This window comes from Pseudopodoces humilis, chromosome 24 (assembly GCF_049639895.1).
Source record: "Pseudopodoces humilis isolate 2021_Gansu_Grassland_sample_001 chromosome 24, ASM4963989v1, whole genome shotgun sequence".
Taxonomy (NCBI): domain Eukaryota; kingdom Metazoa; phylum Chordata; class Aves; order Passeriformes; family Paridae; genus Pseudopodoces; species Pseudopodoces humilis.
The window spans coordinates 6,009,101-6,025,528 of NC_142223.1; the positions used below are offsets into that span (position 1 = coordinate 6,009,101).

Consider the following 16,428-nt stretch of genomic DNA (forward strand, 5'->3'; position numbering starts at 1 on the left):
AAAAATCAAATCCCACTGGAGAGGGTGGTGAGAGCAGGGAAAGTGCTGGAATGTCCCAGCATTCCAGGGAAAGTGCTGGAATGTCCCAGCAGGTGGCTTTGCACCTCCAGGTGATGTCACCCACTGCCGGCTCCAATTATCCCAATTGTTTTTGGGAAAAGCAGGATGGGAGCTGGATCTTTGGGATAAATCAGGAAGAGGATGGAGTTTTCCAATTCCTGAGTCTGGAATTTCCTCCCTCCCTGTCCATCATCACCATGGTCACACCTGATCTCACCCAGGAGAGGAAACCCAAGGAAAAACGCTCAGATTCCAGAAAAATTATCAGGGATTCCACAATGCTTGTTAATTGCTGAATTTAACCCATTAATTTGAGTGCTCTGCCATTCATCCAGGAGGAAAGGAAGGAAATCCCAGCAGGAATGATGGGAATATGAACTTGTCTCATTACTCTTCTTATATTCTAATTATTGTTCTGTTTTAAACAATTCAGAATGTTTTGTCACAAAAACTTGCTGTGGAATTCCAACTGATTCCATGAAGAATGATTTTCTGGGAAGATCTGGGCAGATTCCCTGGTTTTCTCCATTATCCCTGGCATTTTTCCCCTGTTTTCCTCTCCTTGGGAGGACAAAAGGCCAAAAATAAGGGAAAAAAAACACTGGTAAATTGCATTTTGGGCAAAGATTAAAACAGCACTGACTCAGGAGCATTTCCTGAAAAATTCCTAACAAAAATTCAAGGAAATGGGATTATTTTAGATGGGAAATACCATTGCTAGTTCAGACCTGGAAGATGCATCCCCCACGCACCTGGAAATGGAAGGGAATTCAGGAAGGCAGGATTCAATCACTCGAAACCTCCGTGCTCTTTTGCTCAGGGATCTCTCTCAGGTTATTGTTTTGGAAATCTGCACCAGGGCCTCACCATCCTTGTAGGGAAGGATTTCTTCCCAATATCCACCTAAACCTTCACACCATCTCCTGTCACTCCATCTACAGCCTCCTTCCATCTTCTGTTCTATGGGAACCTGAAGAAAATATTCACATTTACAGCAAAAAACCACCCAGGAAAGGAAAACAAGACAACACCGTGATTTCTGAGAAATCCAGCGCTGAGCTGGACTCTGCTGGCATCTGTGGGTCCCTTCCCCCTTGGGATCTGTCCCAGCCAAAGCTCCGGAATGTTGGGACACGGCTCCCATGCCCAGGCTGGGATTGCTGGTGTTAGAAATGACAATATTGTATCGGCTTTGGCATTTACGCATTGGCTTTTGTGAGTTATTATTGACCACAGAGATGTTGATGTGGTGCAATCTGTAATTCCTTTTAAGTGTTTTTTGGTATAGTATAATCTGTCAGTTTATGTATGCACCATGTAAAGTGCTGTGATAAACAGAATAATCTTATATCTAATCCATAACCTATAACATTCTTAGCATACTATTAAAACTATGTAATGTTAAAATGCTTTTATTTGTGCAACTAACTCAGATTAGTGGGATATTTAATTAATTCATTAATGAGATAAAGAGTGTGAAACAGCTATGTTTCATCAGCGATAACAGTGACAAGAACCAGGATACCAAGAGAAAACTTTTTTACTGACTCTCCGGTTATCAGGAGTGTCAGAACAACAGAATAGAGCCTCGAAAAGAAATAAAATAAATTGATTTAATGCAGGGTGGCATGCAGACAAGTCAAAGGTTAAAACCAGGCAAAAAAGTTCCTAGAACATGCCTGCTCACAAGGATGCTTGAGAATGTATAACCCTCATAAATATGCATTTAACCCATAAGTGTAAAAATGTACATTTTTACTGTACAAAGAAATGTATTACTATATAAAATATAGAAAAATAATAATTATTTTAATTACTAAGAATATTAAAAATTATTTAAAATTATCCTGTACTGTAAAAATATATTCAAAATATCATTTTAAGCTAACGGCGTGCTTTTGCCAAACTGCCAAGCACCCCAGCGCTGGATATTGTCCCTTTTAGCCCTTATTAAACTTTTTTCAAGTCTTTTTAAATAGCGACCCCTATTTCTCACGGTTCGCGTATCCTGGCCAGGACCGGACCATCCTGCGCTCCGTTCCCGCTCGCGATGTGCCGCCATCCCGGATTTTTATCGCCTTATGTCGCGACAGGCGCGCGCCGCCAGCCCGGCCCCGCCTCCCCTCAGCGTTCCCGCCAGCCCGGCCCCGCCTCCCCTCAGCGTTCCCGCCAGCCCGGCCCGGGCTCCCTTCAGTGTTCCCGCCGCGGGGGGAGCGGCCCCGGAAGCGGAAGCCGCGCGGGCCCCGGAAGCGCCGCCGCTCCTTCCCGGAAGCGCCGCCCCGCGCCGCCATCTTGGCAGGAGCCGTGAGGGAGCCGCGGCCGCCGCCGCCCGCCCCGCCCGCTCCGCCGCCGTCGCGGCCCGGCCGCTGCTCCCCGCCTGCCTCCCTCCCGCGGCCGCGGCCAGGAGGGGCCGCCCGGGGCCTGGCGGCTGCGGAGAGGTGAGCTCCTTCAGAGCGGCTGCCTTCGTGTCTCCCCCTCTCTGCTGTTCTCCCTCTCCTTCCTCCCCTCTCTTTCCCACCTTTCCCTTTCTCTTTCTCCCCCTCCCTTCCCCTTTCCCTTCTTCCCTCCCTCTCTGGTTCCTCTTCCCCCCCCCTTTTCATTCCCTCTCTTCCTTTTCTCTCTTTCCCCTTTGCCTTTCAGACCTTCCCTGCTTGCCTCTCCCATTTCCCCCCTTTTCTTCACAGTTTTCCCCTTTTTTCTCCTTTTCTCCTCTCCCTTTCAACCCCTCCCTTCCTCTTTCCCCTTTTCCCTTCCTCTCTCCGTTTTCTCTTTTCCTCCTCTCCCTTTCAGTCCCTCCCTCCTTCCCTCCCCCTTCCCCTTTAGCCCCTTCTCTCCGTTTCCCCTTTTTCCCCCTTTCCCCTTTTCCCCCTCCTTTTCCTCTCTTGTTCCGTCCTTTTCCCCCCTTTCCCTCTCCCCCCGCCTTTTTTATGCGTTATTCTCCCTTTTTCTCCTCCCGTATTCCCCATTTCCCCCCTTCTTTCCCTCCTTTTTTCTCCCCTTTTCCCTCCTTTTTCCCCTTTCTCTCCTTTTTCCCCGCTTTTTTCCCCTATTCTTCTCTCTTTTTTCCCTCCTTTTTCTCGCCTTACCCCCCTTTTCCCCCATCCCCCCCTTTTTTCCTTATTTTTTCCTTTTCCCTTTCACTCCCTCCATCCCCTCCCTCCCTCTCTGTCCTCCAGTTCTCCCTCACTTCTCCTCCCTCGTGTCCTTATCCAGGTGGGAATTCGGGATTTTTGCTTGTATTCCTTTATTTTCCTTCTTTCAGGTGTGTAAAAATCCCAATATTTCAAATATTCCCGTTTTTTGTGCTGCCCGTGGTGAGGCTGGCTATGGAATAGACACCAGAACAAAGAATTGAGTTAAAATAAAAACTTTTTATTTTAAAGTCAAAGCTGGTATTTTTTTAAAGAGAAAAAAAAACTTTAATGTTATGATTTCAAGACTGACTTCAAAGTTAAAATGTTGTGGGTTAAAATCAATAATTTAGAGCAATCCTGGCAAAATTCAGGTTGAACAGATTTATTCTGAGGTTGAATATTTGACCACATATAAGTGCTACTCATGGGTTAAATTGTTTCTTTTGAATTAACTGTTTATTAAATTGTTAAACAATTAATTTTTAAGTAAGTTTTACCTATTTGCAATAAAGGAATAGAGAGGGCTACATTAATTTAATATAATTTTATTTGTTTAATTTTATTTTCATTTTTAAAATTTATTTAATTTATTTTATTTTAAGTATTGTCTTATTATTTTAGTATTGTATCAGAGATATTGCTTTATATTTTTATTTACTTCTGCTCGAATTTCCTTGTGTAAAATCAAAGAATTCCCTAAACCCATGGAGGGAAAGGTAATTAATTGGCAGCTGTTAATTGCTGTGTGTTGTGTAGGTGAGTTCTTCCTTTGTCCTGGAATTTCAGCAGGGAATTTCCTCCTTCCTCCCCGATCTGGCTCCTTTTAGATGAGGTTTTATTCCAAAAGAATAGATCTTTCAAAAGAATATTTCAAAGAGAATAACCAGAAATTCCAAATATTTCACTCCCAAGTCAGGTTCCTGTTTGTTCTTTATTTCAGAGCACTGGGAGTGTAAAAACAAGAAAAACAGTAGATGAATTTAATTTAAAACAGACTAAATCTATATTTATTCACTCAAAAAAAGCTTTAGGATAGAAAGGAATGGAATAAAATATCCCAAGGTGGAAGGGATCCCGAGGATCCCCCAGCTCAGACATTCTTTGGGTTTTATTGTGATGATTTCCTTCTCCTTGAAAACCCAAATCATTGAATTTCAATCTCAAATGCAACCCCTAAAGTGGATTTTATAAAAGCCTGGAGAAAGAATCTATGAAGCTCTGTGGTTGATTAATTGCATTAATTGTTGTTAATTAAATTATGTTATGAAGATTTTCCATGATTCCTGCTCCTTAAAACCGAAATAATTGAATTCCTATCTCAGATACAGCCCATAACTGGATTGTCTAAAAACCTGAAGAAAGGTTTTATGAAGCTATGTGGTTAATTGCATTAATTAATTGTTGTTAATTAGATTATATTATGAAGATTTTCCATGATTCCTGCTGCTTAAAAACCCAAATCATTATTGCCTCAAATACAACCCATAAAGTGGATTTTATAATGAGTAATGTATTGTACTATATATTTATATATAGTGTACATAACTTTTTATGTATTATATATATTATTTTATATTTATTATTTATGTATAATATTACAATATTGTATTAAATATATAGGGATATATAATATATACCATATGTTGTATATATTATTAGCTCTAGGGATATATAACGTTTAACATATATATATATTATCTCTAGGGTTATTATTAGTTATATAAATATTGTGGGTAGTATTGTATTTATAAATTTTATATGATTATAATACAATAATTTAAGAACAATGACCCTGGAGAAAGGTTTGGTGTGGCTGATTGTTTGCATTAATTAACGAATTGTTGTTAATTAGATGAGCAACGCCAGCAATAAGAGAGCCCCAACGACGGCGACGCAGAGGCTGAAGCAGGATTACCTGAGGATCAAAAAGGATCCCGTGCCTTACATCTGTGCAGAGCCACTCCCCTCCAACATCCTGGAATGGTGCGGATGGAGAGGCTGGGAACTGGGATTGGGAACTGGGGAATGGGGAACTGAGATTGGGGAATGGGAATGGGGAACTGGGATTGGGAATTGGGGATGGGGAACTGGGATTGGGGATGGGGAACTGGAATGGGGATTGGGGATGGGGAACTGGAATGGGGATTGGGGATGGGGAACTGGGATTGGGGAACTGGGATGGGGATTGGGGATGCGGAACTGGGATTGGGGATTTGGGATGGGGAACTGGGATTGGGATTGGGGAACTGGGATTGGGGAACTGAGATGGGGATTGGGGATGGGGATTGGGAAATTGGGGATGAGAGTGGGCGTGGGAATTTGGGATGGGGAGAGTTGGAAATGGGGGATTGGGAATTGGGGACAGAGAACTGGATGGGGATTGGGGATGGAGAACTGGTAATTGGAGGGGGAGAAATGGAAATGGGAAATTGGGGGTGGAGAATTGGGAATAGGAAATTGGGATGGGAATTCGGGATTGGAGTGGGAATAGGGATGGAGAATTGGGATGGGAGTTGTGGAGGGAATGTGGATGGGAGCTGGAGATGGAGGATTGGGCTGGGAATTGGAATTGGGATGGGATTTGGGATGGGAGTGGGGATGGGAATCAGGGTGGGAATTGGAATTGGGGTGAGAACTGGGGCTGGGAATGGGGCTGGGTTGTTTCCCCCTGGACAGGGCACACTTTCCCAGGCTGTCCGGTCTCTCCTGGTTCTGGGCAGGGGGAGGGAGCTGAGGCCGAGGCTGATGCTGATTTTTGGGATATTTGTGGTTTCCCAGTGTTCCGTTCCCCTTTTTCCAGGCACTATGTGGTGCGAGGGCCGGAGCTGACCCCCTATGAAGGTAAATCCCTGCCTGTGGGGTTTGCATGGAAATTCAGGAATTCCAGGGGCTGGGAAAAGCCAAAATAATCCCACTGAAACCTCCCACTAAACTCTCCAAAAACTGGGAGAGAGATGAAGAAATAGGGATGCTGCTGTCAATCATTTTTATCAAGGGCTTTAATCAATTAAAATTCAGATTAAACTGAAGGCAGATCTTAAATTTTGGAATGGTTTACAGCAAACGTTCTCCAATTTCTGACAAAAAATTTCAAAAATTCCCGTTTTTACAACAGAAATGTCCTCAGTGAGCTGAGATTAAAATTTACTTCACCCCTTTTTGGGGTAGTGGAGGAGAAGGAATAAAGCAGGGGAATTGGGATGGAGTTTTGGGATGGGAATTATTTATTAAATATAATTTAATACATATTTATTAAATAAAATTTATTTAACCCATTTTGGGGTAGCTTAGAAATAAAGCAGGGGAATTTGGGCTGGAGATGGGAATTATTTATTAAATAGAATTTATTTCACCCATTATTTTGGGTAAGTTTAGGAGAAGGAATAAAGCAGGAGAATTGGGGATGAGAATTGGAATTGGGGATGGAAATTGGAATGGGAATTATTTATTAAATAGAATTGATTTTACCCATTTTTGGGAAGTTTAGGAGAAGGAATAAAGCAGGGGAATTGGGGATTGGAATTGGGATGGGAATTATTTATGCAATAGAATTGATTTCACCCATTTTGGGGATGTTGAGGAGAAGGAATAAAGCAGAGGAATTGGGGTGGGAATTGGAATTGGGGATTAGAATTGCAATGGAAATTATTTATTCAATACAATTTATTTAACTTTTTTTGGGAAGTTGGGAGAAGGAAAAAAGAGGAATTGGGGTGGGGATTGGAATTGGGGATGGGAATTGGAATTGGGGATGGAAATTGGGGTGGGAATTATTTATGAAATAGAATTGATTTCACCCATTTTTTGGGGGAAGTTGAGAAGTAATGAAGCAGGAGAATTGGGGATGGGGATTGGGATTGAGATGGGAATTATTTATGCAATACAATTTATTTCACCCTTTTTTGAGAAGTTGAGTAGAAGGAACAAAGCAGGGGATCTGGGATGGGAATTATTTATGCAGTAGAATTGGTTTCAGCCCTTTTGGGGCGCTCAGGACCTGCTGCCCAGCCCAGCTGCTCTCTCTGTGCTGCAGGTGGATATTACCACGGAAAATTAATATTCCCTCGAGAATTCCCTTTCAAACCTCCCAGTATTTATATGATCACCCCCAATGGAAGGTTCAAGTGCAACACCAGGTGAGGACTCCTTCCCAACATTCCAGCCGTTCCCGCTGCAGCTCTGTCCCATCCAAAATCCCTGTTCCCGGGCTGTGTTTTTTTTGGAAGGTTGTGTCTGTCCATCACGGATTTCCACCCGGACACCTGGAACCCGGCCTGGTCGGTGTCCACCATCCTGACAGGGCTGCTCAGCTTCATGGTGGAGAAGGGGCCCACCCTGGGCAGCATCGAGACCTCCGAGTTCACTGTGAGTTCCAGAGCCACTGCCGTTCCCTTGGGAATCTGGGAGAGCTCAGGGATGAAGCCTGGTTGGGATTTGGATCCTTTTTCCAGCCATTTTTCCTTGATCTTGATCTCACAGGATCAAAAATTAACAGTTTGTGTCTATAAACATCAATTTTAGTGAATAACACAAATTTGATGTTTGAGGTGTTACAAAGCACTTGGGAAGCTTTGGGAATCTGGGAGATCTCATGGATAAAGCCTGGTTGGGGTTTGGATCCTTTTTCCAGCCCTTTTTCCCGTCCTTGATCCCACAGGATCAACAAATATCAGCTGTAGTAAATAACACTCACAAATGTGATGTGGGGAGGTGTTACAGACCATTTGGGAAGCTTTGGGAATTTGGGAAGTGTTGGGAATCTGGGAGATCTCAGGGATAAAGCCTGGTTAGGATTTGAATCCTTTTTACTTGTACGTGATCCCACAGGATCAAAAATTCCTGGAATTTCTATCTAAACCCATCTCTTCTAGTCAATAACACTCACAAATTTGATGTGTGAGGTGTTACAGAGTATTTGGGAAGCTTTGGGAATCTGGGAGATCACAGGGATAAAGCCTGGTTGGGGTTTGGATCCTTTTTCCATCCCTTTCTCCTTGTCCTTGATCCCACAGGATCAAAAATTAACAGTTTGTATCTATAAACATCAATTTTAGTGAAAACCACTCGATTTTAAGAGCTGCAAACCACTTGGGAAGCTTTGGGAATTCAGGAAGCTTTGGGAATTTGGGAAATCTCAGGGATAAAGCCTGGTTGGGGTTCCAAGCCTTTACCCCAGAACCCTGATTCCACAGGATCAAAAACTAACAGCATTTTTGCCTATAAACCTCAATTTTAGTGAAAAATACTAACAAATTTGATGATTGAGGTGTTACAAAGCACTTGGGAAGCTTTGGGAATCTGGGAGATCTCAGGGATAAAGCCTGGTTGGGATTTGGATCCTTTTTCCAGCCCTTTTTCCTTGTCTTTGATCCCACAGGATCAAAAATTAACAGAATTTTTGCCTATAAACCTCAATTTTAGTGACTAACGCTCACAGATTTGATGTTTGATGTGTTAAAACCCCTTGGTGCAAGGTTTGCACTGTTCTGGTGGGAAATCAGGTGTGGAATTGGAAGAGATGAATTGAATTTTCCTGAAATTGCTGAGAAATGTGATTTTTCTCCCCAGAAAAGGCAGCTGGCTGCACAGAGCTTAGCATTTAATTTAAAAGATAAAGTCTTCTGTGAGCTCTTCCCTGAAGTGGTGGAGGTAAGGAAATATTCATTGTTTATTATTCCTACCAAAAATCCCCTTTTCTGGGCTTCTTCAGCCTCTCCTGGTCAGGATTTTCCCAGTCTGGAGTTGATTTGTTCATTTTGGAAACCTTTTCAAAGGTTTTAATTCTTTCATACAGAGTAGAGACTGCAGGAGAGTGGGAAAAAAGACTTTTTCCAGTTTTTCCTTCTCCATGAGCTGTGTGGGATTTCAGCTTTAATTCCTGTTCCTGAAGGAATTCTGATTTAGGACCCATTTTCCCTTCTCACCGTTCCATCGTCTTCCCCTTTTCAGGAAATAAAAGCCCCCAAATTGTCCCAACTTCTACTTTTCCACTGAATTTTCTCTTTCCTTCTGTAGGAAATCAAACAAAAAAACCCCAAATCACCACAAATTCACTTTCCCACTGAATTTTCTCCTCCCCTTTTCCAGGAAATCAAATGAAAGGCCCCAAATCACCACAAATTCCATTGAATTTTCTGTTCCCCCATGCAGGAAAAGCACCCAATTCACCCCATTTTCTCTTACATTCTATTTTCTTTTTGGCTCTGCAAACAAAAGCCCCCAAATCATCACAAATTCACTTTCCCATGCAGGAAATCAAACAGAATCACCACAATTTCTGCTTTCCCATTCAATTTTCACTTTCCCAAGCAGGAAATCAAACAAAAAAAAACCCAGATTACCACAAACTCCATTTTCCCATCAAATTTTCTCCTCCCTTCTTCAGGAAATCAACCAAAAAACCTCCAAATCACCCCAAACTCCACTTTCCTATGGAGGAACTCAAACAAAAAGCCCCCAAATCACCACAAATTCACTTTCCCATTCAATTTTCACTTTCCCATGCAGGAACTCAACCGAAAAAACCCCAAATCACCCCAAAATCCATTTTCCCATACAGGAAGTCAAACAAAAACCCCTGAATCACCCAAACTCCCACTTTCCTGTGCAGGGACTCAACCCAGAAACCCCCAAATCACCCCGAACTCCACTTTCCAATACAGGAACTCAACCCAAAAACCACCCCAAACTCCACTTTCCCATGCAGGAACTCAGCCCAAAAACCCCCAAACTCCACTTTCCCATGCAGGAACTCAACCCCAAAACCCCCAAACCGCCTTGGCAGTGAGTTTTCTCCTCCCCTCCGCAGGAGATGAAGCAGAAGCAGAAAGCCCAGGAGGAGCTGAGCTCCAGGCCTCCCTCGCTGCCGCTGCCAGACGTGGTGCCGGACGGGGACGCGCACCTGGGCCACCACGGGCACGCGCTGCTGGCCGGGCAGCCGGCGGGCCCCGGGCGCGGCGCGGCGCTGCAGCAGCCCCACAGGAACCACGGACTCTTGGGGGGAGCCCTGGCGAACTTGTTTGTCATCGTGGGCTTCGCCGCCTTTGCCTACACAGTCAAGTATGTGCTGAGGAGCATAGCCCAGGAGTGAGGGCGTCCCCAGGACCAAATTCCAGGGGGGTCTGGGCTCGGCGGGACTCGGCGGGGGCAACGTTTGGGGCGTTCGGCCTTGCCGGGTTGAGCCGGGGATTTGGGTTGAGGAGTCGAAGCGTTGTTGGGGAGCCACTGCATTTTGTTGCTTTGGTTTGTAGAGTTCTTCTCCATCTGTGGTTTCAAAATTGAAAAATCTGCAGTAAATTCTTATTCCATTGAGTTTTTAATTCAGGAAATTTGGGGGTTTTGTCCTTCTTGGGTTGTGGTGGGGTTTTGGGTTGAGGAGTCGAAGCGTTGCTGGGGAGCCCCTTTGGTTTGTAGGGTTCTCTTCCATCTGTGGCTCTAAATTTGGAAAATCTTTTGTTAAATTCTTATTCCATTGAGTTTCACATTTAGGAAATTTTTGGGTTTTTCCCTCCCTGGGCTGAGGTGGGATTTGGGTTGAGGAGTTGAAGCATTGTTGTGACCCACTTTGGTTTGTAGAGTTTTCCTCTATCTGTGGTTCTAAATTTGGAAAACCTTCCGTAAATTCTTACTCCATTGAGTTTTTAATTGAGGAAATTTGGGGGTTTTCCCTTCCTGGCTTGTGGTGGGGATTTGGGTTAAGGAGGTTTTACTTCTCACTGAGAGGTCAAAGCATTTTTGGGGAGCCCCTTTGGTTTGTAGAGTTCTCCTCCATCTGTGGTTTCAGAATTGAAAAATCTGCAGTAAATTCTTATTCCATTGAGTTTTGAATTCAGGAAATTAGGGGTTTTTCCCTTCCTGGGTTAAGGTGGAGTTTTGGGTTGAGGAGACAAAGTGTTGTTGTGACCCACTTTGGTTTGTAGGGTTCTCTTCCATCTGTGGTTTCAAAATTGAAAAATCTTCAGTAAATTCTTATTCCATTGAGTTCTGAATTGAGGAAATTTGGGGGTTTTGCCCTTCTTGGGTTGATGTGGGATTTTGGGTTGAGGAGTCGAAGCGTTGTTGGGGAGCCCTGCATTTTGTTGCTTTGGTTCTTCCATTGAGTTTTGAATTCAGGAAATTTGGGGATTTTCCCTTCCTGGGTTGAGATGTTTCATTTTCAGTGCTTTGATTTATCGAATTCTTCTCCATCTGAGCTTTGAAATTGGGAAAATCTTCCAATTTTGGCTCTGTTGAGCGATTTTTACGAATCCCCTCCCATTCCTGCATCTCCCTTGTGTTTTCCTTAGGGAAGAGGTGGGAAGGGATCCAAGCAAAGATTCCATGTGGATTTGGGGATTTTATTCCCAATAAATCCCCATCCTTGTGTTCTGCTCAGTGCTGATAAATGGGAAAGAAAGAATTCCAAAAGTTCCCTCAGGACTCCCACAAGCATCACCGAGGGTTTGATTTATCAGGGAAAAACCAACTTTGGAATTAGAGGGAATTCCCACATCCAGCCTTGGATTCTCATTGGGGTTTTTCCTTTTGGGAGGGAAATGATAAAATTTCATTTTTGTCACAAGGGGGCCACTGGTGGGAAAAAAAACCAATAAAAGTGCAGCCACCCCATGGAGAGTGTGTTCCAAAACTGGGCTTTGTGTCCCAAAAACTGGGCTTTGTGTCCCAAAAACTGGGCTTTGTGTCCCAAAAATTGGGCTTTGTGTCCCAAAAACTGGGGTTTGTATCACAAAACTGGGGTTTATGTCCCAAAACTGGGGTTTGTGTCCCAAAAACTGGGGTTTGTGTCCCAAAAACTGTTTTTTCTGTCCCAAAAATTGGGTTTTGTGTCCCAAAAAATTGGGTTTTGTGTCCCTAAAATTTGTTTTATCATCCCAAAAATTGGGGGTTTGTGTTCCAAAAATGTTTTTTTGTGTCCCAAAAATTTGTTTTATTGTCCCAAAAATTGGTTTTATTGTCCCAAAAATCAGCATTTGGGGCTGTGGGGATGAGGGAGCAGCACCTGGAAAGGGAGGAATTCCAGGTTTGAGTGGGAATAACGAAGGAGCTCCTGCAGAGAGGCTGAGGCAGAGGTAAAACCCCAAATTCAGTTCCAGTTGCTTCAAGTTTTCCTTCAATTCCTGAAAAACCCCAAATCCCAATCCCAAAATTCCTCTGGGATTCATCTGCTGAGGTAAAACCCCAAATTTGGGTCCATTTGCTTCAATTTCACTTCAATTCTTTTTTAAAGAAACTAATTCCTCTGGAATTCTGGAAATATTTTCCCCCCCAACCCCCAAATTCCTCTTGGAAATGTTTCCCCCCCCCATCCACAAAATCCCAAAATTCCTCTGGAATTCTGGAAACATTTCCCTCCCCAGCCCAAATTTTCACCTGGAATTCTGCTCAGGTAAAACCCCAAATTTGGTTCCTCTCCCTTCAAGTTTTGCTTCAATTCTTGGAAAGAAAATCCCAAAATTCCTCTGGAATTCTGGAAATACTCCAAATCCCAAAGTTCCCTTGGGATTCCTCTGCTGAAACAAAAACTTCCATTTTCTGCTGCCTTTTTTTTCCCCCCTAAAAATTGGTTTTATTTAAACCCCAAAATTCCAATTCTGGTTTATTTTGAATTCCCTGGATTTGGAGGAAGATTTGAAGCATTCCAGGTGCCATTTGTGGGATCCCTGTGGATTCCAGGAGTTGGGAATGGAATTTTTATTCCCTTTTTTTTTTGGTGGGGGGATTGATTTTGTGTTTTTCTGGGAATTCAGGATCTGATTTTCTTCTCCCAAAAAAAAGGAGGAAAAATGAAATTTCAAGCTCTCCCTCAGGATAAAATCTGGGAATAAACCCTTGACTTTCCAAGCTGTAATTCCGTGGATTTTCTGGAAAACCATTGGAATTTAAAGGTTGGGAGTTTTTCCATAGAAATCTTGGTTTTTAATAAAAATTCGTGGATTTTTGGGGAGTTCTCCTGTTTTTCCTGGAGATTCCAAGGCCATGGAGCGTCCCGAGGAGTGGGCGTGGCTGCGTCGTGCCGTGGTTTATTCCTAATAAACATCCCTGAAAAATCCACTTGCTGGGCTTGCTTTTCTTGGGAACAAATTCCTCAGGAACAAACGGAATTGGGAATATCCCAGCTCATCAATAAAAGGATGGAAAAACCTCGTTTTCCCTGATTTTGTTCCTTTTCCCAGATTTTCCAGCCTCCCTTCGCTGTCTCCGTGTCTTTATTCACGTCATCATCAAGAATTCCAATAATTCCTTTAAACCTTGCTCTCCTAACGGGAATTCTGGGATCCATTGGGATCGTTTCTGCTAATCATTACAAATAATTATTAATGTCTATTAATAATTCCAGGTAATTAATGATTAATTGATCAATCCTGAGCCACGTGACGCCGTTTTCATGGGAAAACTTTGGATTTTTAAAGCAGGAAAATCCCATTTCCAGTGGGAAAATCCCATCAAAAAAAAAGGAGTGAATTCCATAGAAACTCCAAGCATTCCCAAATTCCTGGAATTTCTTTTCCAAGCCAGGAATGAAGAGGGTTCATTAGGATTAATTGGGAATTCTTAACTGGGTTATTTTCCATTGGAAGTGGGAGAAATTTGGGAATTTTCCCCGTTTTTCTGGGAATTTGGGCGGATTTGGGGGATCGGCCACGAGGGGGCGCGGCCGTGTCGGGAATTCGGGGCTGGAGCGGCGTTTTGGGGAATGCTGGAATTCCCTGAGCTGGGAATGATCCCCAAATCCCAGCCGATATTCCCGGGGCTGCCGCGGCTTCGGGAATGTGGGAATTCCCTGGAGAAGCTTTTTGTGGGATTATCACAAAATCCTGGAGCCTTGGAGGGGTTTCTGTCCCATCCATTCCCCATCCCGGCCTCGGGCACCGGAATTCTTTGGGAATTCCATCCCAGGGCAGAGTTTATTCCTCAATCCCGATCCCTACAGAGCAGGAATTGGGATTTGTGGCAGCCACTGGTTAAAACTTCCCGTTCCCTGCCAAGGATTGGGAATTCTTCAATAAATCCCAAAGAATAACTGGGAAAATCCCACTTTTTGCCCTTTTCCCCAATTTCTTCCTGGCTCCGTGTGATTTTTCCAAGCCCTGCATTCCCGTTTTCCCACAGTTTGGGAACGTTCCTGTGGCTTCTTTTAGGATTTGCTCCATCCCACCTTTTCCTGCTGCCCTCTCTGTGCCAAGGATTGGGAATTCTGTGCTAAATCTCCAATAAAAAAATGGGAAAATCCCACTTTCCCCCCCCTTTTTTCCCTTTGGAGCTCATTCCCGGTCAGGAACGGGAAATTCCAGGAGCTGGGATTGAAGGATTTCCCAATTTCTTCCTGACTTTTCACTCCTCTGGATCCACACGATTTTTCAAAAAAAAAAATAAAATAAAAAAATAAAAATTAAAAAAATATCCAGGTGAAACCTTCATTTCCGTGGGAAAAAATTCCCAAATACCCAAGTGAAACCTTCATTCTTGTGGGAAAAAAAATCCCAAATTCTCAAATATCCGACTGAAACCTCCCTTCCTTGTGGGAAAATATTCCCAAATTCCCAAATATCCAATTGAAACCTTCATTCCTGTGGGAAAAATTTTCCCAAATTCCCAAATATCCAGGTGAAACCTCCCTTTCTGGGGGGAGAAATTCCCAAATTCCCAAATATCCAGGTGAAACCTTCGTTCTTGTGGGAAAAAGTTCCCAAATTCCCAAATATCCAATTTAAGCTTTCCTTGGAGTGAGGTTTCCGCTCCTCCCGGGCTGGATCCCGGTTCCCGGAGCTCTGGATTCGCGGTGTCGGGAATTGCCCAAAGCCCAGCAGAATTCCCGAATTTCCTCCCGGATCGGAGGCCTCGCTCCTTCCCACCCAAAATCCGGGAGAAGAATTTTTGGGCCGATTCCCAAACCCCTCCGGGAGCATCCGGAACAAATCCGGGATGGATCTTCCCAAAATCCCAGGCGGGATTTGGCGTTCCCGCTGCTGGCAGGGATCGATCCCATTAAATTGTCATCGGGAGCGCTCCCACAAATCCCGGCTCGTCTGCCCGACCTGGAAATTCCAGCCCGGAGTGTGGGAAGGCGCCAGGGAAAGTTAAATATTATTAACAAATCCCGGGAGCCACGTCCTCGTCATGGAATGTGAGCGGGAGCTGCTCTTAACCCTTGCAGTGCCTGCCGCACTCCCGAGGGCATTTTCCTCTTCCCCAATTCCAGTTTTTTTCTGGGAAAAAAGTTTGGAAAAAGAAAATTTCTTGCGAAAAAAGCTGGGAAAAAATGAGATTTTTTACTCCCTTTTGTGCTGGGATTCTTTTGTGCCTCAGTTTCCCTGAGCTGCAGATCCGGAGTTTTCCTCCTCATCCGCAAGATTTTCCTCCTGATCCACAAAATTTTCCTCCTGATCCACAAAATTTTCCTCCTGATCCACAGAATTTTCCTCCTGATCCACAAAATTTTCTTCCTGATCCAAAAAATCTTCCTCCTCCATCCCCTGTAAAATCCAAGGAAAAGCACACTGGGAATTTTCCCTTGGATCACAGAACTGATGGGAAAGGAAGGAATTTTTTTTTGTGTGTGCTCGTTGGATGCATAAAAAGCTTCAAATCCTGGGACTTTCGACCTTGTCTCATTCCCTGGATTTTCTCCTGGAGAAATTTTTACAGCAGGGTGGGGATTTTGGGGGGGAAATGGGAATCTCTGGTGCAGGTGGTGGGGGCTGGAAGGGATCTGAGGTGTCCAGGCACATCCAGAGATCCCTCGGGAAGCGCTGGTGGGTGAAAATCCGGGAATTCTGCTCTTTGTAAGGAAAACAGTAGGGGGAAAACTGGGAAAATCGGAGATGGAACACTCCAAACTGGGAAATGAAGTGGGAATTCTGCCCTATCCAAAAGGGAAATTGGATATGGAACACCCCAGACTGGGAAATAAATCAGGAATTCTGCCCCATCCAAGCGGGAATTCTGCCCTGTCCAAGTGGGAATTCTGCCCCATCCAAGCGGGAATTCTGCCTTATCCAAGTGGGAATTCCGCCTTATCCAAGTGGGAATTCCGCCTTATCCAAGTGGGAATTCTCCCCTATCCAAGGAGGAATTCTGCCTTATCCAAGTGGGAATTCCGCCTTATCCAAGTGGGAATTCTGCCCTGTCCAAGCGGGAATTCTGCCCTGTCCAAGCGGGAATTCTGCCTTATCCAAGTGGGAATTCCGCCTTATCCAAGTGGGAATTCCGCCTTATCCAAGTGGGAATTCTGCCC

General features: G+C 44.0%; 1 protein-coding gene across 2 annotated transcripts; it reads left to right on the forward strand.

Annotated features, from left to right (window-relative positions):
- Positions 1 to 2,396: 2,396 nt before the first annotated feature.
- On the forward strand, positions 2,397 to 13,242 carry UBE2J2 (ubiquitin conjugating enzyme E2 J2). Of its 2 annotated transcripts, none has more exons than XM_005530440.3 (7): positions 2,397 to 2,498; positions 5,047 to 5,177; positions 5,995 to 6,035; positions 7,228 to 7,330; positions 7,421 to 7,559; positions 8,763 to 8,843; positions 10,003 to 13,242. In XM_005530440.3, the coding sequence occupies exons 2-7, from the start codon at positions 5,047 to 5,049 to the stop codon at positions 10,282 to 10,284; spliced, it is 777 nt and encodes a 258-aa protein (XP_005530497.1). In that variant the 5' UTR covers positions 2,397 to 2,498; the 3' UTR covers positions 10,285 to 13,242. The 2 variants fall into 2 exon arrangements, with proteins under 2 accessions (XP_005530497.1, XP_087922725.1); XM_088066599.1 differs by lacking the exon at positions 2,397 to 2,498 and adding an exon at positions 3,227 to 3,322.
- Positions 13,243 to 16,428: the final 3,186 nt, after the last annotated feature.

Excerpts from the sequence above, each read along its gene's own strand:
- UBE2J2 (XM_005530440.3), top strand. The coding sequence starts at position 5,047 with ATGAGCAACGCCAGCAATAAGAGAGCCCCAACGACGGCGACGCAGAGG. Across the intron at positions 7,331-7,420 it reads AGGTTCAAGTGCAACACCAG|GTTGTGTCTGTCCATCACGG; the intron begins GTGAGGACTCCT and ends TTTTTTTGGAAG. Across the intron at positions 7,560-8,762 it reads TCGAGACCTCCGAGTTCACT|AAAAGGCAGCTGGCTGCACA; the intron begins GTGAGTTCCAGA and ends TTTTCTCCCCAG.